Source organism: Sprattus sprattus, assembly GCF_963457725.1.
Source record: "Sprattus sprattus genome assembly, chromosome: 10".
Classification (NCBI taxonomy): domain Eukaryota; kingdom Metazoa; phylum Chordata; class Actinopteri; order Clupeiformes; family Clupeidae; genus Sprattus; species Sprattus sprattus.
This window is the reverse complement of record NC_137908.1, coordinates 18395672-18422642: the sequence shown is the minus strand read 5'-3', so window position 1 is coordinate 18422642 and position 26971 is coordinate 18395672. Positions and strand designations below refer to the sequence as shown.

The following is a 26971-nucleotide window of genomic DNA, read 5'->3' as shown; positions in this document are numbered from 1 at the left end:
GGAGGTCCCTGGGCCTGAGAAGGGAAGGGAAGGAGTTTAATGTGGCTACAATATGGAATTTTAAATGTGCCTAAAACTAGACTAAATTGTAATGAGTTTTCGAAAACTACACTGAAACTAAGAAGGATAACTATGACTAAATGTGACTCAAACTAATATACATTTTTGTCTTAAGACTCAATCTAAAAATAGCTGCCAAAATGAACACTGAGATAGGGGACCCCTTAATCTGCAATTTATGGTTGATAGCTCTAATCAGGGGCCGATATTTCAAAACTTGTAATCCAGATCAGAATGATCTGGATAACCAAATCCCCCTGTCTTCAGCCACGGATCAACCTGATCTATCCCGGTATTTCAAAACTTTGCTGGATTGGATCAAAGTGATCTTGATACCGGCAGATTGGGATGTCCAAATCCGTCCCGCCCCCTGGATCACAGACAGGAAACAGGAAAGGGAGCTAACTTTTTACCAGGAAAAGGAGAAGCTAGCTCAACTTTTGTCTCTAAATTAAAGTATAATCTTGGCCAGTGTTGATGCGTCCTTAGACTAGATGAAGGGCAATCATTATATTGAGTTAACCAATTACTTAAATCAGCACAAAGTTGAAAGAAGAGCTCGGCGATCTCTAATTAAGCAGAGTTCGCGCTAATGCGAGCTAACGCTGCTCCATTGACTCCTGTGTTAAGGAGCTAACAAGCTAGTAAATAGGCTAGCGTCTGTATGTCGCGGTCCACAGTCCATTTGAATGCATTCACTCGCAAGGCATTGAGTGTAGATTTCAAAATGTGTTGTATCTTTTTATGAAACAGTTGTCAACAAAAGGGACAGCCCTAAAACTTTAATATTAGTTTTTCTTTACAGATGTCTGTGGGAAGAGAAGACAGCCAGTTAACAGACCTGCTCCAATTGGCATAACCTTTTGAGTTTTGGCTATGAAAATGAAGTGTGTGTGCTGAATGCATGTTAATAAATAAATTTGACTGATTTTCAGTGGATTCTTTTATCAGTATAACTTAACAAAAAACTGTTACTTAAATAAGGCATTCATATTCAAACTTTCGCTGTGTTTTCTGAAAAAGAAAGGAAAGTACAACGAAAATAAGCATTGATCAAACATCAGTGAATTACTGTATCAAACAGTACCGGCCCCAGATGTACTACCTAGGCTTATAAGAGAAGACTAACTTTTTATGCCAACGAACACCAATAACTAGAACGAATTTGACAGACTATAAACCAATGTGATACACGTGCTCTCTATCTATACAGTAAAAGTGTTGCTTACGTTAGATACTAGACCTACAGTCTAACTCTAAGTGCATTAAGTCTAACAAGCTATATCTTACAATAAACTTTAAGTAAAGCTGGCTATGTAACCGCATTCATTCCAATATTGTTGCAGAGATGTTTCCTTTTACCAAGATAACAATTTCAACAATTCACTTAGCTCAGTAAGTCAGTATAACGAAACTCTAAAAACTGTTATGACCATGACACCTGAAATGTTTGTGCTTAGTAAATATGCAAGTTTCATAATACAGAGAGACAATAAATATATTTACATTTGAAGCACAGACAAGATTTATTGCATCCGCAACCAATACAAAATCAAAACAAGCCCAAGTCTCCCTCAACAAATACCGCACAATTCAGGTGCACTCATTGATTAACACGACCTTTGGAGGAATAATTACACCCCATAAGAGATAATGTCACTTGGAGCCTATTTTAAGACTTCTCCAAGCTAAATGTAACACACTAGACCCTTTCACAATAAACAAGCAAACAAACAAACGAAAACAGAACAACAAAGATACCCTCATATGTCTAAACGTCAGTGGAGCCAAAATATAATGGTTGAGCTCGGTTGCTTGCTAAAATATATTGGTTGAAAACAAAAAGGTGTATTCAGTGTCACTGCAGACGGTTACACTGGAAGGCTGGCAGATTCATCCTACAACCTGCATTCAACGTTGTACTGAACACAGAAAACACAGTACTATACAGATTTTGTTCTCAGATATCAGTCTGTGAGGCCCCTCAACAACATATGCGCACTCGGCCACTGCACTGCAGAGCAAGCACACTCTCGCAGTTCGTTCACGAAACGCATTCTAGTTTGTATTAGTCTTTGTATTACCTGCATGTTATTAGGCATTTGTTGGCTACAAACGCATGTTGTACTTGAGCATTATTAAGGCCAGGGTGTAGTGACACTCTTAATGCGCATCCGGTCAGTTGGCTAGTGTGATGTTCTTTTCCTTGATTCCTCTTGACAATATCAGTTATCTCTTTTAAATCTCCCTGGGAGAGTATAAAACCACTATCCTTACCATTGCAGACAACAGGTCTACACAACTGCACTGGACCTGCACTTGACAGTGACCAAGCAACTTTTTCTTGTGACTACATTTTTTGTGTTTTGAGATCATCTTGAGAAGATGAATGGCACAGAGGGCAACAACTTCTCACCAGCCCTGTCCTGTTGGACATGGGGATGTAGGAGTCCTTTTGAATATGAGCAGTACTACCTGGCTGAACCATGGCAGTTCAAGTTGCTTGCTTGTTACATGTTTATGCTGATCTGTCTGGGATTCCCCATCAATGGGGCGACACTGTTGGTGACAGTGGTGCACAAAAAGCTTTGTCAGCCTCTAAACTGTATTCTGGTCAACCTGGCGGTTGCTGGTATGGTCATGGTCTGCTTTGGATTCACCATCACCTCAGCTCTTAATGGCTACTTCATCTTTGGACCCATGGGTTGTGCTGTTGAAGGTTTCATGGCTACTCTTGGAGGTAAGTGATTATTAGTTTCAATAGACCTCATCAATTTCTAGCAGGCCTTTTCATGATATTACAGCAATATTGTATATATGGTACATAGCACAATTATGTATTTTAATTGTATTTTTCCTGCCCATATTCAGGTCAAGTTGCCCTATGGTCACTGGTTGTGCTGGCTGTTGAGAGATACATTGTTGTCTGCAAGCCCATGGGCAGCTTTAAGTTTGGTACTACCCATGCTGGAGCTGGAGTGGCATTCACATGGATCATGGCTATGTCATGTGCCGCACCACCTCTCGTTGGCTGGTCAAGGTATGTCTGATGTCTATCATTGAGAACTGAGGACCTGTTTTCTATTATACTGAAAAATTACAAGGATAGGGATGATTACAGGGTTTGGGTTCTCCTAATGCTGGATCTTAATTCATATCACTATTTACAATCTAGGTACATCCCTGAGGGAATGCAGTGTTCCTGTGGGCCTGACTACTACACCCTGAGCCCTGGAATCAATAACGAGTCATATGTGATCTACATGTTCACCTGTCATTTCTGTGTCCCTGTCGTTATTATCTTTTTCACCTATGGAAGCCTTGTCCTCACAGTCAAAGCGGTAAGAATCTGCTACTTTTGTAAGGAAATGAAAGCTGCGCGTTTTTAACTTTCTGAACCTATTAGCATGGTTGTAAGAGGCACCAGTACAATAGTTTAATGATACACATGATTCATATGTAGGCCTACTTTGTTCTAGAGTTCAGCTGGACTTTTTTTCCAACATTTAGTGGTTGTCTACAATGTCCCATTCATTGAACAGAACACTGATTAACAGTATTTATCCTAGTTCCCAAATCTGCGCTAGGTATAACTTGTTATCATTTAGTAGGTTTTAAGATTCATTTTAAGACATATCTACTTACGATAAAGTACAGACAAATAACTTTAGTTTGAAAAGGTGAAATGCCATCATTATTATCAATCAGTAGTATTAAATTATCTGGATCTTATTCTTACCAACAGGCTGCAGCACAACAGGCGGACTCAGCCTCCACCCAGAAGGCAGAGAAGGAAGTGACACGTATGTGCATCTTGATGGTTTGTGGCTTCCTGATTGCTTGGACCCCCTATGCCAGTTTTGCTGGCTGGATTTTCTTCAACAAGGGAGCTGCTTTCACTGCTCAGTCCATGGCTATTCCTGCTTTTTTCGCAAAGTCCTCAGCCTTGTTCAACCCCATCATCTACGTGTTGCTTAACAAACAGGTGCGTTTTTCGCCAGCTATCATTTAAATGAAATTCCAGCTTTATGTTTTTCAAAAATATAATTTTGTTCAAGCATTTTAAAATCCTTTTCTCTGTGTTGTAGTTCCGTGGGTGCATGATGCAGACAATCTTGGGCAAGACTCCCGAGGACGAGACATCAGTGTCCACAAGCAAGACAGAAGTGTCTTCAGTGGGTCCTGCATAAGCATCATACTTGCACCAATTTACCTGTCAACAAGCTACAGCTGCCGATGGTACAAACTCAATGTTGGTTGCTCTCTAAATGTTATGTGGCGTTTCTGGAAAAGATTATTCATAGTTTGGGTCCAAAGTCTGCCAATGTCCATTAGACCACAATGTAATTTGGCTTTTGACTTGCACCATTAAGTACAGTCCAAACTTACTTGTCCATCTGAATTTTAGAGCAGCAAAAAGGTTTTTCAAAATATCCATCATGTCTACATGTAAATACATTTACTTTGTACAAAGAGCATTACATTTGCAGTATTGCACTGCAATAAACTGCAGAATGTAACATGGTATATGAAGTGTCTGGTACAACTGACAAATACTTTGTGATGATGGTGTTGTTATTTGACATTTTAACACCTTTGAATTGATTGTTTATCACTGAATGGATTTTGAGGTTTTGTTTTTATGTTGCTTAACTGCTAACACATATTTTGTTAGTGTGACTGTTTTAATTTTTGTGTATGTACAGTATTTTATAAAGCAAAGAAAAAGCACAAAACAAAAACAACTTCTAGTGAAATACATTTCTGCATCAAATGAGGCGTCTTACCAGTGTCGTTAATCTGTTAGGGAAACGGCCTTACATCTGTGTGTAACCTAGTGGTAATTAGGTCTTGGCTCTGGATGCGACAACGCCACCTAGGGCCGGTATTTCAAAATGATCCAACAGGATTAATCCTCCTGGATTGGATTAAATCCTGATCAGATCCTAAAAACGGGTATTTCAAAGCAAATCTGATCCTGAAGATTCAGATTTGGGAATCCAATCCTGCCTTTTAACCCTCTGGATTAAACACTGCTGTTGAGTATTTCAAAATTTAAGTGGGAAATCTGGATCAGTTTGATCCTAAAAATCAGGATCACCCTGATCCCACCTCAGAGGTGGATTTGAGGGAGATTACATGTAAAGGTTTGAACAGTTTAAGTGTAACTGCTCCCAAAGTTCTTTGTTTGATACAGTAGCTACAATTCACTGCTGTTTGATCAATGTTTATTTTCGTTGCACTTTCCTTTCTTTTCCAGAAAACACAGTGAATTATGAATGCCTTATTTAAGTAACAGTTTTTTGTTAAGTTATACCCACTGATAAAAGCCTCCACTGAAAATCAGTCAAATGTATTTATTAACATGCATTCAGCACACTTAATTAATCAATTAATTTCCATAGCCAAAGCTCAAAAAGTAATGCCATTTGGAACAAGTCTGTGTTAACAGGCTGTTTTCTCTTCCCACAGACATCTGTAAAGAAAATCTAATATTAAGGTTTTAGGGCTGTCCCCTTTGTTAACAACTGTTTCCTAAAAAAGATATGTGTAACACATTATTAAATCTACACACAATGCCTTGCGAGTGAATGCATTAAAATGTGGTCTGTGGACCGCGACATACAGACGCTAGCCTATTTACCAACTTGTTAGCTCCTTAACACAGAAGTCAATAGAGCAGCGTTAGCTCGCATTAGCGCGAACTCTGCTTTATTTGAGATCGCCGAGCTCTTCTTTCAACTTTGTGCTGATTTATGTAATTGGTTAACTCAATATAATAATTGCCTTTCATCTAATCTAAGGACGCATCAACACTGACCAAGATTATACTTTAATTTAGAGACGATAGTTGTGTTAGCTTCTCCTTTTTCTGGTAGAGAGACTGGGTAATGGCTGCCACCAGAATGGAAGGGGATATAGGGAGCAGCTGTTGCAGGGGGTTACCTGTCCTGAAAAAGGGAGTGAGACCGCCACGCCACCTGTAACTGTTTAGATTTTGTTTTGTTTATCTTTGTTCAAGTTTTGTTTTTTGGTGATTATTTTCGTTTTGATAAGTTTGTTTTACCTTTTGTCTTTCTCATGAAGTTTCGTAGGAAGTGAGGTCATGGGGGTCAGGGGTCACACACACATTTATTATGGTAGCATACATTGCACCTGACTAGACCTGAGACGCCGGCTCGCGGTCATGGTAGTATACCGCTGAGCCCAAGCTGATGAGTGTGATTACGTTTACCTTGCCTCATTTCCCCTCTCAATCGTTATGCAGCCAACGAGGTATGTTTGTCTCTTTATGATGCTTTATTTCTTTGATTTCTTTAGGTTTGAATGTTTGGTTTGATTGTCTGTTGATTGTGTTTTTACTGCTTTTAACCAGTTCGACGTTGGATTACAACTGAATTAAAGAGAATAATAAATCCATCAGTAACTGAAGAACTTTGGCCTTGCGTCTTTCCTGGAGGGAAGTGATACCACCCGTGTTCTGGATTCTGGTGCCTACTCACACACACAAACACACAACACACCTAGGCACAGGCACTGCAAAAGGAATCACTGCAAATAGTAAGGTGCAAGTTACCACTCTAAAATACTGCATGCAGTGCACGAAGAAGAGGACTCAGATCCGGGGACCTGCCCCGTAGAAAAGCTGCAATAACCCCTGTGGTATTCTACAGAGGAGAGAAGAAGGGTTGAGGTTAAGCCTAGCTGACTTGAACAGGGCAGAGTTCAATCTTTAAGGTTTTACTTCAACAGGGTAAGAACGCTGGGGAAGCCAGTACCACACGTATCACTGCCGGGGGGGAAGAGGGGACAATAATAAAAGTAATAAAAGGTAGCACGCTAAACCTAGCACACACCTAGGCTAGGTCCAACAAACAAATATAAAAGCAAACAAACCAAAACAACGTAGGCAAAAGCTGAAAGCACACTAAATTTACAACAGGCAAAGCAGCAGTGGCAATTCGCCTGAAGAAAGGAAATATGATGATCTACATCGGTTATGCATCTAATCATAAAATATCAACATGTATTTAAAGTAACAGTATGCAACAATTATACTTCAGGATTAGGGTAAGGATAAGCAGTTTTACCTTAAAATAACAGCTTGAAAAAAAGTGGGGCGCTACAATGACTTTTAATATGGAGAATCGCCTCCGTGCCTTTGCCAGACCAGGGTCCATAGGCATATAACTGCTAAATGTAGGATTGCCTGACACGGCCCGGCTTTCTACTGTCTGCCGAACTAGTAAGTAGCTTATTTGCTGTCTTGCTTTGTCTTTTGTTGCACTTGCTTGATGTTTGACTGTGTTAAGACAATTGTTGAGTAACTAGTTTGTCATCAGAATCAGAAAGGCTTTTACTGCCAAGTAGGTTTTCACCTACCAGGATTTTTTTGTGGGACGTTGGTGCAAACAATAAACATACACAATAAACAATACAAATATTAGTTATTATAGACATATTAAGTTATTAATTATAAGAAAAACTAAATATAAAATATATTTAAAAATGTACAGAATATATTAAATGGAAAAAATGCAGGACTAGTGTGCAATTAAGAGTTCAGGATTAGTCCATAATGTCAAATTCAGCACATTTCAAGAGATTTCGTTAGTTTTAGCCGCTAGAATATCGTTAGCGAATAGCAATTGATCTGGAATGCTTTTTTAATAACAAATCAAGACATAACATTGTCTCACGTTACCTTCGCGCAGCACCCACAGAACAAACATGACAATAGGCTGTCTGGCGTCTCACAACCAAACCTACATGAGCACAAACAGTTAAAATACATGTTACGACAGACATTCAGATCATCCACAAACAACAGAAGGTGTTAAAGCCATCAATCACTTCACATCAGTGACGCATCCATACGAAGTTCACACAAGAATTTCAAACCGTTAACGCGAGCTACGTAGGGAAAGTTTACCTGGACTTGTCTTCCTAAAGGATACATCAGGGTGTGTACGCTCGTTCTCTTCCGACCAAGACCTTCGGCAGCGAAAACGCATGCTACCCGGAAGAATCTTGTGCATTACAAACACCTGTATTGTCCTAACTGATGACTGGTTATAAACCAGCAGCACTTTGGCTAATGAATTAGCAGCCACAGTGCTACTTGGGGGCGTGGCAGAGCAGGACCGGGGCTACGGTTGCTGCTGGGAAACAGGACCGTCGTTCTGCCGGTTACATGTGCAAACAGAAATGCCCCAGCAAAGTCAATTACATGAATGACTAGCTTTTCTAAGGTTGCTAGCATTGACTGTCAAGTTACATCAACAAATCCACACATACTAGGCCAGCAATACGAGCAGAGAAGGCCTTGGTCAATGATGTTTTTAAAGAAGGATTACAACCTTTTTGGCTATAAACTCAATGGAGTGGCATTTATGCAGGCAAGTGATTATTTTGTAATAAGTTCAAATCAAATGCACATTATTCATTTTATCGTTTGTAAAGTAGGTTAAACTTCTTTTTCTAAGCAGCTTTAGTTAACCAAACTGTATTTCTCTTTAGTGTAGCCTTGCTGTAGTTCAGCAACTTCCAGTATGAAATAATTGGTAGCTTGTAAAACTGTTCTTTCAAACTGTAACACTGTTAACTCCATACAACCATGCAGATAAGGACACACTACACACAGCACCAACAGAAAAAAAAACACGTCTGCTTTAGGCCTACTTGTTGCACAGAAGTTACATACGTATTTGTTTAGGGCTTTAAACTAAAGGGTTTCCATGATAACACAAAAATTCAAGGTCTGAACACATGGAATCCTTCCTCATTAGCTGAAGTCGAATTATTGAGTGGAATCTCCTGAGCCACTTTTGCATATCTATGATAACAATGAAATCAAGAAAATTTTTAAGCTAAAACTGTCAGAAATGGGAGAAATTGGTGCAAACTCTCAAGGTGTGCTTCCTTAGACTAATCTAAGTTCCACGATGGGCAAACGAGGCAAAGATCATAGGAATGGAGTACACAGTACGTCTTGCTGATCACAAACAATTACACACAAAGACAAAGGAAAAGTCCAAGGCTTACATAGGAACTAAATTAATACATTGGCTACAGGTGAGAACTAAACTCAACTAGAAAACACATTTCCTGAAGGAAATACCGGTGCATGAAATGCAAAAGTAAAGAAAGGAAGAAGGAAAGAAAGAAGAGTGAAAGAAGGAAAGAAGAGTGGAAGAAGGAAAGGAGAAAAGAAAGAAGGATAGGGACAGAAGGACAGAAGAAAGGAAAGAAGAGTGGAAGAAGGAAAGAAGAAAAGTAAAGCGTGAAAGAAGGAAAGAAGAAAGGAAAGAAGAGTGAAAAAAGGAAAGAAGAGTGGAAGAAGGAAAGACGAGTGGAAGAAGGAAAAAAGAAAGGAAAGAATAGTGAAGAAAGGAAAGAAGAGTTGAAGAAGGAAAGAAGAAAGAAAAGCGCCTAGAGGCAATTGTATTGTTATGGCGCTATACAAATAAAATAAAATTGAATTGAATTGAAAAGAAGAGTGGAAGAAAGAAAGAAGAAAAGATAGAAGAGTGAACAAGAATGACTCTGGATAAAACAGTAAAGAGAGAGTGAAGTGGGAAAATATTGAAAGAAGGAGAGAAAAATGTGAAGCAGAGAGATGGAGAGTGAGAGAAAGAAGACTGAGAGAGATAAAGAGAAAGATGGAGAAAAAAGAGAATGGAAGGTGTCTCTAATGGCCGGTTCACACTACACGATTGTCGAACATTCCTTCACGATTTACACTATGCGATCACCGCGCCACGACTTCGGGCTTCGTCTTGATCGGAAGACTGGCCACACTACAAGATCATGAATCTTTGTATCCAGTTGCCTAGGTAGCAGCTAGCTACTTTTGATAGGCTACGTAAAATTTTGAGGTAGGCTATCAAACGTCAATTTCCGGGTAAGACTGGAAATAGACTACTTTAAAACCAACATTTTGCCACCTACATTTACAATAATAACAGTTTATCAGGCTGGACATTCGTAATACAGGCCAGTGTGACCTGCCAGGCTCACAGGCACGAAACATGAAGGGGAGACCACGCAGAATTTATAATAATAATAATATAAATAGTTATTTATTAAAGGTAACAGTATAGGTATCTAATAATTATAGCACACGTGTGGTGAAGGTCAGTGCTGTGAATAGAAACAAAAGATGTTGCGTAAAGTCAATAGATGGGTAATATAAACAAACAACGACGACGACACTCCAACACCAACACCAACACCAACGACAACGACAATTCCAAATCCAAAATCCAAATCCAATACAATACAATCACTATCCAAATCCACACTCCAACGACCCATCCACAGCTCCAATCTGACGCTCTCCCGACTCAGTCTCCCCAGGGCTTTTGTAACCCAGCCAGTTAAATATCCACCTGCGTCCAATCCCCTGCTGTTCACCTGCTTCCAATTACTGCTGAAAAGACAGAGACAGACAGGCATGCAAATACATTGGGGCGGGGCCTAGACCCGCCAGGGTCGTGACACCAGCGTGAGGTTTATGCTAGGTTTACACTATGTCAACAACGGATACGTCAATGCGATTCCCCCAAAAATTCTGACATGCCAGACTTTTTGTCGTGGGGTTTTCAAACGTTGCAGACGAAACCATCGCAGGTCGCAAGCATGTCACACTACAAGACCTCGCCTCGTCGCAGACTTTTCAAAATCGGGCCGATCCTGCAAATTTGTCTGCGACGAAGAAATCGGGGCAAAATCGGGCTGAAATCGTGTAGTGTGAACCGGCCATAAATATTCCTAGTAACAGTTGAATGGAGAGGGACAGAGAGAAGAGGAGCCTTGGCGCAGGTGGCAGTGAAGCACAGGTGCAAGCCAGTTTAATTACCCTATTATGATGCCATAATGGCCCAATGTAAGTCAATGGGAACATTTATATTCGTTTTTCTTTAATATCTCAAAAAGGATAAAGTTTAGAAAAACGAAAAATACATAGCATAAGTGTCCTTTACAAGACCTACGCGACAAAGTTTGAATGAAGTTTCTAAGTTAAGCGGTTCGAGCTGAATAAATCGCAGAAGTCAGTAAACGGAATAAGAAGAAGAAGTATAAGAAGCCTAGGAATAACAATACAGGGCATTTCATGCACTGTAATAATAAGAAGAAGAAGTATAAGAAGCCTAGGAATAGCAATACAGGGCATTTCATGCACTGTAATGAACACATTGGCTACAGGTGAGAACCAACATGAAGGGAAAACTAAGGTGTGAGGGAAATAGTCAACACAGGAGAGGATGACCGGACTGGAGTAGCATATGGAGCAAGAGCAGGAACCAAGACTGGAGTTGGAGCAGGAACAGAGGAGCGTGCAGCAAAATGCTGTTACAGAAACACACCTGTTACTATACCCGAGCACCTATCTTTGCGATAGACGTTACTGCTGCAACAGCGCCGGTTCTTATCTGAGCATAGTTCACTCTCGGATATTCAGCAGGTGATGTGACAGCAAACAATCGCATAAAGTGAGTCGGTGTGCGTGTGCAAGAGAGAGGGAGGCAGAGAGAGAATCATCTTTTGTTGTATCATTCTCACTCCATGGAATTAATCAATCCATGGGATTGAAGGAAACACGGATGTCTTCCACTGTGATGGCTTACAATTATGGGAGAATATTTTATACTTTTATGTGTCAGGACGTTGGGTGTTCCTGCTCACCGGAGAGAAGTGAGGCGATTGAGGGTGCCGTGGCAGCACAGAGCATCGAGGACATGAAGGAGGAGAAAGGGAGCAACAAGAGGCCTGATGAGCACAGAGGACCTTCAGTAGGACAGAGGAGAGGAATGAGACATGGAAGCGGCAGAGGAAGAATGAGGAGGAGAGGTCAAGGGCAGGACATATTCTCAGCACAGCAGGGGGCCAACCAGTCATTCTCTTGGGTCAGAGATGCATTTGATCATCCTACCCTTCAACCATACTCAAGTGAGTCAGGGCCACAGACCACTTTAGCAGGAGTGTTTTTATATGCAGAATGTAGGGCTTGCCTGTTTTGCTAATTTGGTGGAAAACACCAACATCTATGCCTCTTGCATCCTGGTGCAGTACATTTGCGGAGGAGATAAAAGTGTTAATAAACATCCTCATGGGTATCCGTTTACCCGTTTAGCCTTTTACCCTCTTATTTTGTCCACCCGATCCAGCCCTACGAGTGTCCTATGTGGCAGGCACCATGCCATGACATAGGTATGAGGAGCTGTGCAATACCTACACTGTTCGATCCCAGGGACAGCACCCTCTGGTGACAGGCTTCACAAAGTTACACCATTAATGTGTGTCTTCCAGGAGAACTTCCCAATACTTCGGCCATGGAAAAATCTCTCAGCATATGAGGCTTTGATTCAATTTGTACACAGGTTACTGGAAACAGCATATGCCTAAGAAACCGGTCAGATGGGGTATTAGGATCTGGTGTCTCTGTGACTCCCTGACAGGATACTATTTGGCATTCAATATATACATGTACGTATATACAGGCAATGAGTGGTGTGTGCCAGATCATGGTTATGGATACAGGGTAGTGATGGTTCTAATGAGAGGCTACCTACACAAATACAACCACTTGTTTGCAGACAATTAGTCTACTATTTCATTAGTGAGGAACCTAATGAATGCTAATACATACTTCTTCTGAACCATACGACCCAACAAAGAATGTGTCCCCAAAGATATCATGGAGGGGAGACTGATGCACGGAGACAGCCTGAAACAGTCATCAGCCAGGTAGTACTGCTCATATTCAAAAGGACTCCTCACCAGCCCTGTCCTGTTGGACATTGGGATGTAGAAGTTGTTGCCCTCTGTGCTGTTCATCCTCTCAAGATGATCTCACACAAAAAAAGTGGTCACGAGATAAAGTTTCTCGGTCACTGTCAAGTGCAGGTCCAGTGCAGTTGTGTAGACCTGTTGTCTGCAATGGTAAGGATATTGGTTTTATACCCACCCAGGGAGATTACAGATACGGTCAGAGATTACAGATATCGTCAAAAGGAATCCAGGAAAAGATCAACACACTAGCCAACAGACCGGATTTGCATTAAGACTGTCACTCTACCCTGAGCGTGATAATGTAGCTAACAAATGCTTAATTACAGGCAGGTAATACGAAGACTAATACAAATTACACCCTTGAGAATATAGAATGGTAATTTTTGAGGTGCATCCAATTTCCTCCACTCCTTTTAAGCACACTCTTACTCCTCCCCTTTCATCTGATGTCTTACCCTTCCTGTGTAAACCTTTACATCTTACACGCAAAGCTAGAGTACAGAGCTTAGCCTTGGAAGCTGCCAGGTAAAATGTGCTTTCAGGGTCAAACAGACCCCAATCCTTGCAAATGGAATTATCTGTGTCGAAATCTGTGAAATGGGGATGGTGACCTAAACTCTACTGGTAATTTATTTATCCTGAAAAATTAAAAACAAGAACAAAAAAGGTATTATGAAAGTGTTGAAAGTATAATAAAAATGAAAAACACTGACAAATAAAGTAAAAAGATATGAAGGGCAAGTTGATGACAGTGCAGCTACAACAGGGCCTTCTTGAATGAAAAAGATGGATTGGTTTGTTGTGGTTGGATATCTTTAACTCAAAAGCTAAATAGGACCATACTTTATTCTCAAGGGTGTAATTTGTATTAGTCTTTGTATTACCTGCATGTTATTTGGCATTTGTTGGCTACAAATGCATGTTGTACTTGAGCATTATTAAGGCCAGGGTGTAGTGATACTCTTAATGCGCATCCGGTCTGTTGGCTAGTGTGATGTTCTTTTCCTTAAATCCTCTTGACGATATCAGTAATCTCTTTCAAATCTCCCTGGGAGAGTATAAAACCACTATCCTTACCATTGCAGACAACAGGTCTACACAACTGCACTGGACCTGCACTTGACAGTGACCAAGAAACTTGATCTCGTGACCACATTTTTTGTGTTTTGAGAAGATGAATGGCACAGAGGGCAACAACTTCTACATCCCCATGTCCAACAGGACAGGGCTGGTGAGGAGTCCTTTTGAATATACACAGTACTACCTGGCGGAACCATGGCAGTTCAAGATGCTTGCTTTTTACATGTTTATGCTGATCTGTCTGGGAGGCCCCATCAATGGGGCGACACTGTTGGTGACAGTGGTGCACAAAAAGCTTCGTCAGCCTCTAAACTTTATTTTGGTCAACCTGGCTGTTGCTGGTATGGTCATGGTCTGCTTTGGATTCACCATCACCATCACCTCAGCTCTTAATGGCTACTTCATCTTTGGACCCATGGGTTGTGCTGTTGAAGGTTTCATGGCTACTCTTGGAGGTAAGTGATTATTAGTTTCAAAAGACCTCATCAATTTGTTAGCAGGTCTTTTCATGATATTGCAGCAATATTGTATATGGCACAATAATGTATTTTAATTGTTTGTTTCCTGCCCATATTCAGGTCAAGTTGCCCTATGGTCACTGGTTGTGCTGGCTGTTGAGAGATATATTGTTGTCTGCAAGCCCATGGGTAGCTTTAAGTTTGGTACTACCCATGCTGGAGCTGGAGTGGCATTCACATGGATCATGGCTTTGTCATGTGCCGCACCACCTCTCGTTGGCTGGTCAAGGTATGTCTGGTGTCTATCATTATGAACTGAGGACCTGTTTTCTATTATACTGAAAAATTACAAGGATAAGGATGATAACAGGGTTTGGGTTTTCCTAATGCTGGATCGTAATTCATACCACTATTTACAATCCAGGTACATCCCTGAGGGAATGCAGTGTTCCTGTGGACCTGACTACTACACCCTGAGCCCTGGATTCAATAACGAGTCATATGTTATCTACATGTTCACCTGTCATTTCTGTGTTCCTGTCGTTATTATCTTTTTCACCTATGGAAGCCTTGTCCTCACAGTCAAAGCGGTAAGAATCTGCTACTTTTGTAAGGAAATGAAAGCTGCGGATTTTAAACTTTCTGAACCTATAAGCATGGTTGTAAGAGGCACCACTACAATAGTTTACTGATACACGTGATTCATATGCAGGTCTTCTTTGTTTCAAAGTTCAGCTGCACTTTTTTCCCAACATTTAGTGGTTGTCTACAATGTCCCATTCATTGAACAGAACGCTGATTAACCGTATTTATCCTAGTTCCCAAATCTGCGCTAGGTATAACTTGTTATCATTTAGTATGTTTTAAGATTCATTTTAAGACATATCAAGACTACTTACGATAAAGTACAGACAAATAACTTTAGTTGAAAAGGTGAATGCCATCATTATTATGAATCAATCAGTAGTATTAAATTATCTGGATCTTATTCTTACCAACAGGCTGCAGCACAACAGGCGGACTCAGCCTCCACCCAGAAGGCAGAGAAGGAAGTGACACGTATGTGCGTCCTGATGGTTTGTGGCTTCCTGATTGCTTGGACCCCCTATGCCAGTTTAGCTGGCTGGATTTTCCTCAACAAGGGAGCTGCTTTCACTGCTCAGTCCATGGCGATTCCTGCCTTTTTCGCAAAATCCTCAGCCTTGTTCAACCCCATCATCTATGTGTTGCTTAACAAACAGGTGCGTTTTTCGCCAGCTATCATTTAAATGAAATTCCAGCTTTATGTTTTGCAAAAATATAATTTTGTTCAAGCACTTTAAAATCCTTGTCTCTGTGTTGTAGTTCCGTGGGTGCATGATGCAGACAATCTTGGGCAAGACTCCCGAGGACGAGACATCAGTGTCCACAAGCAAGACAGAAGTGTCTTCAGTGGGTCCTGCATAAGCATCATACTTGCACCAATTTACCTGTCAAGAAGCTACAGCTGCCGATGGTACAAACTCAATGTTGGTTGCTCTCTAAATGTTATGTGGTGTTTCTGGATGAAAATAATAATAATGGAAGAAATAATTCAGATTTGGTTGGAAATATATTTGGCACCCAAGTCTGCCAATGTCCATTAGACTACAATGTAATTTGGCTAACGAGTTGCACCAGTAAGTACAGTCCAAACTTCCTTGTGCATCTGATTTTTTTCAGCAGAAATGCAACCAAGGCTTTTCAAAATATCCATCATGTCTACATGAAAATACATTTACTTTGTACAAAGAGCATTAAACTTGAAATATTGCACTGTAATAAACTGCAGAATGTAACATGGTATATGAACTGTCTGTAACAACTGACAAATTCATTGTTATGATGGTGTTGGTATTTGACATTTTAACACCTTTAAATGATTGTTTATCACTGAATGGATTTTGAGGTTGTGTTTTTATGTGGTTTAACTGCTAACACATATTTTGTTAGTGTGACTGTTTAATTTTTTGTGCATGTACAGTATTTTATAAAGCAAAGAAAAAGCAAAAAACAAAAACAACTTCTTGTGAAATAAATGTCTGCATCAAATGAGGCGTTTTACCAGTGTCATTAATCTGATGGGAAAAGACCTTACATCTGTGCAAACAGAAATGCCCCAGCAAAGTCAATTACATGAATGACTAGCTTTTCTAATGTTGCTAGCATTGACTGTCAAGCTACTTCAACAAATACACAAATACTAGGCCTGCAATACGAGCAGAGAAGGCCTTGGTCAATGGTGGTTTTTAAGACAGATTACAACTCTTCTCATCGCAACTCTCTCTTTCGCATATCCATGATTAATGAATGAAATTATTAAAGATTTTAAGCTAAAACTTGAAACTAGAGGTGTACCAAAAATTCGGCCGAAAACGCAAAAAAAAGACACATTCGGCTTTCGGTCGAAAGCCAAATGAGTGGCCGAATCGGAGGCCGAAAAGTGGTGGTGACGCAAAATTATACAATCTTGTCTGATTACACAAGCAAGGAGCGCAGGCCACCTATACGATCTCAAAATAGTAAAATGTAACAATGACGCCACCCCCTCTAGCTTTTTATGGGTCGTCAGAGTTCCTTTCCGTCTCCTCAATGCAATATATTTCTGCAACTTGTCTTCTACACTGCAAAAATGCTTTTCTAACCTAGTGTTATTACTCTTATATTGAGATGAAAAAATCTAGTTGGTCTTGTTTCTAGCTAAATTGTACTTACCTAGTGCTTTCTTGGTAAGGTTATTTTTGCCTATTTCAAGCAAATATTACTTATTTGAAGAAATCTTAACAAGCCAAATTTGCTTAACGCACTGGCAGCCAAATTTGCTTGTTTTAAGCAAAATCTGCTTAAAACAAGCAAATTTGGCTGCCAGTGCGTTAAGCAAATTTGGCTTGTTAAGATTTCTTAAAATAAGTTAGGTTAGAAAAGCATTTTTGCAGTGTAGAAGACAAGTTGCAGAAATATATTGCATTGAGGAGACAGAAAGGTAAGTACAATTTAGCTAGAAACAAGACCAACTAGATTTTTTCATCTCAATATAAGAGTAATAACACTAGGTTAGAAAAGCATTTTTGCAGTGTAATGCCTTCTCAGTTAGCTTACGTGATCTTCCCTGCGCCATCATATCCTCTACACTTCTCTGTTCTTCCCCATCAGACATCGTACACGTTGCAGAGTTGATGCTCAAGCTGTATGCCACAGTTCAAAAGCTCTTCCTTTCACGGAACTTTTCTTTATAAACGAGTGCAAAGCAGCTTCTCAAAAATCGCTAAAACTCCACATTGACTGATTCAAGGCAGGCTATCAGGTCCGTGTATGATTCGTTCATTTTCATTTCAATTAAGAACTAAAAAACCAAACATGAAAAAACGACTTGTTATCTCTTCATTTGTTTTTTAACGGTGAACAAAAAACAAATAACGACTTGTTTTTTCATTTTTCATTTCATAGTCGTTTTAAAAAAAAAAAAATAATAATAATTGAAAAACGGTCTTGTCGCATTTTGTTTTGCTTGTTTTTGTTTTTTAAATAACGTGCCATTCACGACCCAGAAGTAGGTTGCAAAGAGATTCCATGTGACGCAATATTCGCACCGACTACTCCTCCAAGAAGAGAGAAGAGAAGCAAGCAACAGTTTATGAGCACGCAGCGATGGAGAGCCACACGTATGTCTTGAGGCGTGGGAGTAAAAAAATCATCGTGAAAGAGGAAAACATGTGGGTCAATAAAGTAGCCAGAATATTTCAGGTGATGTGATCAGGTGACCGTCTGATCAGGCCTAATTGGCCTACCTGTTGCCGTAATTCATGGTACGGCCGGTGAGCTTCCCTCAACACATTTCCGACTAGACACTCAGCTGCACGCACTCACTGTGTAGCCAGGTACCCGGTCATACATTTACGACCATACGATGGGCCCGTCTGATAATAATAAGTAAAACAAATTACATTAGGTCTATCATTTCTGAAAGACAGGCAGATGACATGTAACATGGTAAAGGTAGTATACGTAACGTATAAATAAACATAAGGCCTATACCTCCAATATAGAGCCCATTACAGCTCTCTCCAACTCCATGTCAGTAACATGCCTTTTACGCTTGAGGTTGTGATTGGTGCAAAACCGTCGGACAGAGCATCTTTTAGCACCTATTTGTTGCAGCGATTCAAACAATTATTTTATCAAGTCTGCGTGGGTCTCTAAAGCAGCCATGGTGCATACCCGACTGTCTTGCCGCGTACGTGTGCAGAAATAACATCTGGTGCATAGAAAACAGACATATTAAATAATAGAAATCAAAACCAGTGTTGATCGTTTTGAACAGGTTTACTTTTTTGACCTCAGCATGACATTGAATGTTCAAAAAATAAGTCGTTATTCGTTTTTTGTTTGCTTTTGAGAAACAAACAATCAAATAACAAGCCGTTTTTCGTTTTTTTGTCATTTGGTTCTGAATCGAAATACAAATGAACGAATCATACACGTACCCTATCAGTGTAGATTCTTGCTAGGGGTGAATCACGTTGCTATTTCCAGCATGGAGCAGTTACAGTTTAACTTTCGTTTTTATCCAATTTCAATAGTTATCTTCATTCATCTGTATATCTTCGTATCTTCTTAATACTGAAAGATAGAAAGGATTTTTCGATACCTGTTCTCGTAGAATGCTTCAATGAATTACCAGTTCCAACTTTAGCTTCAGTGGGGAGACGTCCTTTTCACCAGTGCAGGAAGCTAGCTGCGTTCCACCCCTTGTACAGGCAATCCAGCGAAGTTCAGCTAAGCTAGTTTTTTGACTAAATGTAGTGGCACTCCGTCTGTCTGAGTCTTCTGTACCACGTTTTTTGAGTTCAGTTCTAAAGCTATTAATTGACATGCGTGAAACAAGATAAACTTCAATAAAAAATGTTTACTGGATCAAAAATATAAATACAAGTTTGCACGGTCAAAAAACTACATCGCTTCCAACATCTGAGCTCAAAATCTAAAACTAACAGTTCCTTGATATCAGTTCTCCAACATTTGAAGATTTCAAATAAGCATTTTTCCTTGAAAAACATGTCTAAACATTTATTGTAAGCAGTAGATTTAAGCAGTATTTAAAAAGAGTGTTTTGACAACTTTAAACGGAACTGTCATTTTCGGTTTCGGTATTCGGCCAAGCGATTAATTATTTTTTGGTTTTCGGCCACAAATTTTCATTTCGGTGAATCTTTACTTGAAACACACCCATTACTATACCCGACCACCTTTTGTTCACAATAGATGGTACTGCTGCAACTGCACGGTTCAAAAGTCCCTGACGTTAATTCTTGCTAGATGATTAAGTCATGATGGAGTAAGAACCTGTATGTTAACCCCTTTACTTACCCGTGTCTCTTCTCACAGGTTGATAACTATTTATGTGCACAAATGAGGACAACGCCGGCAATCTGTTGTGTTTTTTTTTTTTCATTTATTGTATCATTATCTCATCTGTTTGTAACTACAGTTTGCCAGCTAACTTGTTACCTTGTCTGAGGTAAGGTTAGTCTGAGAAGTGTTGGTTGATAGTTGGTTTGTTAGTAAAACGAAGGTAACACTGATGTCTTCCATTTTGATGGCTTACAATTATGGGGACTATTTGATTATTTTACGTGTCAGGACATCAGGTGATCCTGCTCATCGGAGAGTAGTGAGTTTACAGCACCTGGTATTCCCAGGTGGTCTCCCATCCAAACAATCACCAGGCCCAGCACTGCTTAGCCCAGAACTGCTAAGCTACGAATCACATATATATTTTTGAATTGGCCTTGAGCATAGCTACACACTCTTTGTTCCTCCACTAACCTGTCTGTTCCCATACGTGCACATGGAAAATACAAAGACAGAACAACGGAGACACATTCTTTCTGATCTGTACCCGACATACATACTTGAACACATACAGTAAGCTTGCACACGATCTATTTCTAAGTTCATTACTTAGGTACATCTAGATAGATCAAATATTGTGTGCTTTATTTTGATAATTTTGTAAATAAATGCTTTTGATTATTTTTAGTGGTCTATTTAATATTGCACAAGTGTGAATGTGACAGCGTGGGTTTACTCCGGGTACTCCGGTTTCCCCCACCTTCATAAAGACATGCATCACATACCCCCTCGAAAACTAGTTGTGACATCTCAAGGGGTATATCCAGAATCCCCCCCCCCCCCCCCCCAAAAAAAATGGTGCCAACATCTACTCCTCAGAACTCCAAAGACTTTTAACCTTTATAGCTTTGGATATGGGCCTCGTTTCCCGAACGCGCACTTAGCCTAAAAAGCACTTGAAATCGTTCGTAAGAGGAATCCTACGTTGCAGACAGGTTTCCCAACGACGCACTTAGCTTAAGTGTATCTTTCGTTGAGAAGAATTCTACGTGTGGTCAGGACCAGTAGTAACTTCACACTTAGCGATTTAATCCACCAGGGGCGTCGTTCGACCGTCGTTCGGAAGAAAGGGGAATTTAAAAAAAAAAACATGGCTACCTGAAGCGAGGAATATTTTACATTAATAAAGCTATCTACACAACTTTTTATATGTTTATAATGACTCGGTTTGATCTGAAATGTGCTACGCGACCAATGGAGAATATGTAGGTCTTAACTGAAGCTTTAAAACAGTAGTTTTATGGCACAATTAGCACTTATGCCACCACTCCATTGGCTTATATGGTAGCTTCTAGCTAGATGGTTGTATACATATATATTTGCAATGTTCTTCATTGAAACTTTTTTAAAATCGCTAGTTTCATAGCTCATACAGTCACGCATGACGTACGCTTCAAACCCCTCGACACCTTATCCAGGGGTGTCGTTCGGCCTATTGTAGAAGAAATCCAAACGATGTTTCTGTGTATAGCACATCATGAGAATGTCATTTTTCACTTGCCTATTCCCATCAAAATAGAAATAAAGAATATTGAGTATTTGAAAATAAAGATTAGGCTATACAAAACTAGTGCAGTGCCCGTAGGAATTATGCATTCTGTAGTGTTAGCAGACGTAGGGCTGTTGGGTAGTGTAATGGCAAGACATATTTGCACTTCACATAGGTACAGGTTACACTGAAGTATTATTGTGATGCATGTTTCCTTTTCATTAAGAAATGTGTTAATGGTAGCCTTTTTGGAGAGTTACCAACAAATAAAGTTTGAGATTATGTAGTGGATTCAGTTGAATATACTGTAGATGGCAACGTTGCTGTCTAAACTATAAACTAAATGTCATAAAGAAAGACATTATTTAAAAGGAAGTTATGGTTGAAATAGGATCACTTCTTTATTGTAAGGGTAAGTATAGGGTAAGAATGGTCATGCAGTTGGACTCAAATGTAGGTTAATTTTATTGAATGTATGTAGCCTACTGTACTGTATGACTTCGATGATGCTAGCTTTGACAGCCCACTCTCAGACAGATCGTAATAAATGTCCTTACAATGGGAACACAGTTTAAATAGGCTTCTCTGCTGGAGATGGCGTTACTATCCCCGCCCCGAATTCAGTGCACATTGCACGTTCGATGCACGCATAGGCTAGCTAATTTCACAGCAATTAACGTAAACAGGTTAACCTGACGTAAACAGCTCCTAAGAGCTACTTAAGAACTCGTGCACGTTGCGCTCGTGCACCTGACTTTAAGTTGATGGTTGGGAAACGCACGTACATAGAAAGTGTTACTTAGTGTACGATGTCGCGAAAATCCACGTAGGCCGTTAAGATACGTCGTTATCGGGAAACGAGGCCATGGTTAATTTAATGGTTAATTATTCAGTTAATCATTAACCAAATTGATAGTTTAGTACATAATATGAGACTAATGAGACTGAAATACGAGACTAATTTGTAACTAATCTTTGATTTGTTTAGATTATGTTCTCCTAGAAATAGAATACATTGGCTGAGAACCATGATCCGTCTGTCAATCAAAAATAGATGTTCTACTCATTGCCACTGAGGACGGCTTTGGATAAGTGAACGAAACAGAACGTTGGATTAAATTGGGGCCGTGTCATCGTTTTTTAATAGAGCTCTGTTTTTGCCTGTCCAAACAGCGAGCGACATAATAGTTGCGTTTGCAAAAGTCACCACTCTGAAATCCGTTAAAAAAAGAGTGAAAACTCGCCTAACCTGTTCTAAAATCATCGCAAACCACGGCCTCTTTGGGCTTATTGCTTAATTGTGTGGACGCAAGGCTAAAACGAATTCAATTCCATTGTTAAAACTTCAAATATGACTTCAACCAAGAAGTTCGTCTATTCCTTAAAACTTGGTTGGTTATTTATTTGTTACAAGTAGGCTAGAGCAAATTCCCTGCATAATTTAGCTAACTCTAAATATCTTGCCTTTTGAATCAGGCCATGTAGACTAATAGTTGCCCAACTTTGGTGTAATTTTTTCAAATACATAGGTTAGTAATAACAAAACGTCAGTGATACGGAATGACATCAGTGTAATTGCGGTAAAGTTAATTGGACATAGACTCTTTACACTTATGCCGGGTAGATAATTTTTGACAAATTGTGCATCAATAATATAATAACATCATTACTGACATCGGCTAAAGATTCAAACATGATTCTAAATTGACTGCTCTCTAAATAGGCTACTGGTAACACATGCAGCTATTGAATCACATAACTAATTATAGCCTACTTCAGTTTTTTAGTTAAAAAACATTGAAAAGACGCACAAAAGTCGATTTAACATGCTGTTTGGCTATTCACCTTTGTTTTAGCGTTATCTATCTCAGCGACTGTAGGTCAGCACGCCAACAATTCACAACAGATGAGCGACTTTTGGTCAACATCTAACATGTTTACAAGTGGCACCTGTTCTTGGGAGAATGTCATTGCAGGAAACAAATCAAACCTCTCTCGCTCGTTCTGCTCTTTGTGCACTGTTCTCTCTGACGGACAAATGCAGGTTCATCTGCCTGACAATCGGGATGAGACAGTTTCCCACTGCATCCCCTAGTGGCCAAATCATGCATGTCTTCTCACTTCACTTTTTTCTTCTCACCAATAAATTAAGCCTAGTATCCTATCTTATATTTCCTTGTTTCTTAAAGATCCTCCTTAACCTGATTTTCTTAACATCCTATCCCACAGAAAAGGGGACCAATTGATAACATGACAGTGATAGTGACAGTGAAAATATATAATTTAAAGTTTATTTCATTAACACACTGGCCACATTGAAATAACATTGGCCCTTCAGATGTGTTTCACTGAACAATATCAATGCAGAGTTGTTTTTTCGGCTGCAATGAAAAATAAAAGTGATGGAGCAGTTTGAATGTACATATCATATTGTGAATTTGTATAAGGAAATCATTACAAATTCATTATATTTTAGAGAAGCAACTAAAGCCATAGAGCGTTTATTCAATAGTGAGGACAAAAGTGCATGGCAGGTACTAGTTTGGGAAACAACTTGAAAAAATCTTTGAAAAAAGTATTGCTGAGAGACACCAGCACAACATACTATATATTCCCACAAAAACAACTGCACATAACATCCTACATAACTTGATGGCTGAGTGACAGACAGACATATTGACATATAAACATACACATACAGATAGCCGCTGATGAACAGAGAATATTTACTTAATTTAAAGATGATAGTGAGGCTCTCATTTGGGATTATTCAAATGTCCAAAGGTATCTCAGTTTCTCAAAGGAAACAATGTGACAGTTATGACAGGATAAGAGTATGTACAATTCTCTATAAAGAAAGTCACTGATATCCAACACATATTTATTGCATGTCTGAAATAACGATCTGGCATGATGCCAGATAAATCAAAATTATGGCACAGGGGACATTCTGAATTAAACTCAAAGTATGCGATAATGGTAAGACTTTAATCTTTTAAACATCCTTCCTAAAGGCAATTGGTTGATCTCCATTAATCTGGTTCTGGTCTCTTTGGGAAAAGTATAAAACCTCAACATTGACCTTTGCAGAAATAGGAGGTGCACAACCTGATCAACCTGCTTAAGCTTCCGTCACAGTCAAGGAGACACTTATCTTTTCAGCTGTGTTTGTGAGAGGATGAACGGCACGGAGGGCAACAACTTCTACATCCCCATGTCCAACAGGACAGGGCTGGTGAGGAGTCCTTTTGAATATACGCAGTACTACCTGGCGGAACCATGGCAGTTCAAGTTGCTTGCTTGTTACATGTTTATGCTGATCTGTCTGGGATTCCCCATCAATGGGGCGACACTGTTGGTGACAGTGGTGCACAAAAAGCTTCGTCAACCTCTAAACTTTATTTTGGTCAACCTGGCTGTTGCTGGTATGATCATGGTCTGCTTTGGATTCACCATCACCATCACCTCAGCTCTTAATGGCTACTTCATCTTTGGACCCATGGGTTGTGCTGTTGAAGGTTTCATGGCTACTCTTGGAGGTAAGTGATTATTAGTTTCAATAGACCTCATCAATTTCTAGCAGGCCTTTTCATGATATTACAGCAATATTGTATATATGGTATATAGCACAATTATGTATTTTAATTGTATTTTTCCTGCCCATATTCAGGTCAAGTTGCCCTATGGTCACTGGTTGTGCTGGCTGTTGAGAGATACATTGTTGTCTGCAAGCCCATGGGCAGCTTTAAGTTTGGTACTACCCATGCTGGAGCTGGAGTCGCATTCACATGGATCATGGCTATGTCATGTGCCGCACCACCTCTCGTTGGCTGGTCAAGGTATGTCTGGTGTCTATCATTGAGAACTGAGGACCTGTTTTCTATTATACTGAAAAATCACAAGGATAAGGATGATAACAGGGTTTGGGTTCTCCTAATGCTGGATCTTAATTCATATCACTATTAACAATCCAGGTATATCCCTGAGGGAATGCAGTGTTCCTGCGGACCTGACTACTACACCCTGAGCCCTGGATTCAATAACGAGTCATATGTGATCTACATGTTCACCTGTCATTTCTGTGTTCCTGTCGTTATTATCTTTTTCACCTATGGAAGCCTTGTCCTCACAGTCAAAGCGGTAAGAATCTGCTACTTTTGTAAGGAAATGAAAGCTGCGGGTTTTAAACATTCTGAACCTATAAGCATGGTTGTAAGAGGCACCAGTACAATAGTTTACTGATACACGTGATTCATATGTAGGCCTACTTTGTTCTAAAGTTCAGCTGCACTTTTTTTCCAACATTTAGTGGTTGTCTACAATCTCCCATTCATTGAAAAGAACACTGATTAACAGTATTTAGCCTAGTTCCCAAATCTGCGCTAGGTATAACTTGTTATCATTTAGTATGTTTTAAGATTTGTTTTAAGACATATCAAGACTACCTACGATAAAGTACAGACAAATAACTTTAGTTTGAAAACGTGAAATGCCATCATTATTATCAATCAGTAGTATTTAATTATCTGGATCTTATTCTTACCAACAGGCTGCAGCCCAACAGGCGGACTCAGCCTCCACCCAGAAGGCAGAGAAGGAAGTGACACGTATGTGCATCTTGATGGTTTGTGGCTTCCTGATTGCTTGGACCCCCTATGCCAGTTTTGCTGGCTGGATTTTCTTCAACAAGGGAGCTGCTTTCACTGCTCAGTCCATGGCTATTCCTGCTTTTTTCGCAAAGTCCTCAGCCTTGTTCAACCCCATCATCTATGTGTTGCTTAACAAACAGGTGCGTTTCTCGCCAGCTATCATTTAAATGAAATTCCAGCTTTATGTTTTGCAAAAATATAATTTTGTTCAAGCACTTTAAAATCCTTGTCTCTGTGTTGTAGTTCCGTGGGTGCATGATGCAGACAATCTTGGGCAAGGTCCCCGAGGACGAGACATCAGTGTCCACAAGCAAGACAGAAGTGTCTTCAGTGGGTCCTGCATAGACACATTAGGATCTGTTTTCTATGGATCACAAGGACTGACCACAAATTGTCGTGAATGGATCTTCAAACTGACCAATTGTTTTGAAGCTCTTTTGTGTCAGCGATATCAGAGAAGATATCCAGTGGAGAATGTATGCAGCCAATGTCATATTCCGTTTAATATGAGCTATCTGTCTGAATCACAGCCTGACCAATAACAGTGCAAGTGTGTAACTTACCTTGACAATAACACGACATCTACGGACACTTATGTAGCACTTGACAACTTCATTGGCGGAGGGATGTTGACTATCTTCATGCTCATGAAGATAGTCCACATTAGGGTTTACAATTCTCTCAAATATCCTTTTGAAAATCATCAGAAAGCTATGTCAAGTTTTCTAAATATTGTTGAATATTTATTTGACAGTTTATCTTATGATGTATCCTGTTTTTATTTTGATGTCTCTGGTGGACCAACATAAACAGCTGGCTTCATCCTGTATTTTATTTTGTTTAAATATTTTGTAAAGCATGAAAAAAAATAAAATAAAAATGTGCATCAAAAGCAGCTGTTCTGTCAAACTCTTTTACTGCAATCATACAGTTTGTGTTGGGCACTCCTAGTGCAGGTGGGCAAACACAACCTCCTAAGTTCAGCTGCCTCTTTCATAATGAATCAAAGC

At 39.7% G+C, this 26971-nt stretch overlaps 3 protein-coding genes across 3 annotated transcripts; all 3 read left to right on the top strand.

Moving 5' to 3' along the window:
• Positions 1-2445: 2445 nt before the first annotated feature.
• Positions 2446-4250, top strand: LOC308371315 (green-sensitive opsin-2-like; the record flags this gene model as incomplete). Its single annotated transcript, XM_080846168.1, has 5 exons — positions 2446-2800; positions 2932-3100; positions 3236-3401; positions 3806-4045; positions 4149-4250. 5 exons carry the CDS (start codon positions 2446-2448, stop codon positions 4248-4250), a joined length of 1032 nt encoding a protein of 343 aa, XP_080702294.1.
• Positions 4251-14029: 9779 nt separating this feature from the next.
• Positions 14030-15839, top strand: LOC308371105 (green-sensitive opsin-2-like; the record flags this gene model as incomplete). The annotated part of the gene is made up of 5 exons (XM_080845893.1): positions 14030-14390; positions 14514-14682; positions 14818-14983; positions 15395-15634; positions 15738-15839. 5 exons carry the CDS (start codon positions 14030-14032, stop codon positions 15837-15839), a joined length of 1038 nt encoding a protein of 345 aa, XP_080702019.1.
• Positions 15840-24490: 8651 nt separating this feature from the next.
• LOC308371679 (green-sensitive opsin-2-like) lies at positions 24491-26306 on the top strand (the record flags this gene model as incomplete). The annotated part of the gene is made up of 5 exons (XM_080846667.1): positions 24491-24851; positions 24983-25151; positions 25287-25452; positions 25862-26101; positions 26205-26306. 5 exons carry the CDS (start codon positions 24491-24493, stop codon positions 26304-26306), a joined length of 1038 nt encoding a protein of 345 aa, XP_080702793.1.
• Between the last annotated feature and the right edge of the window lie 665 nt (positions 26307-26971).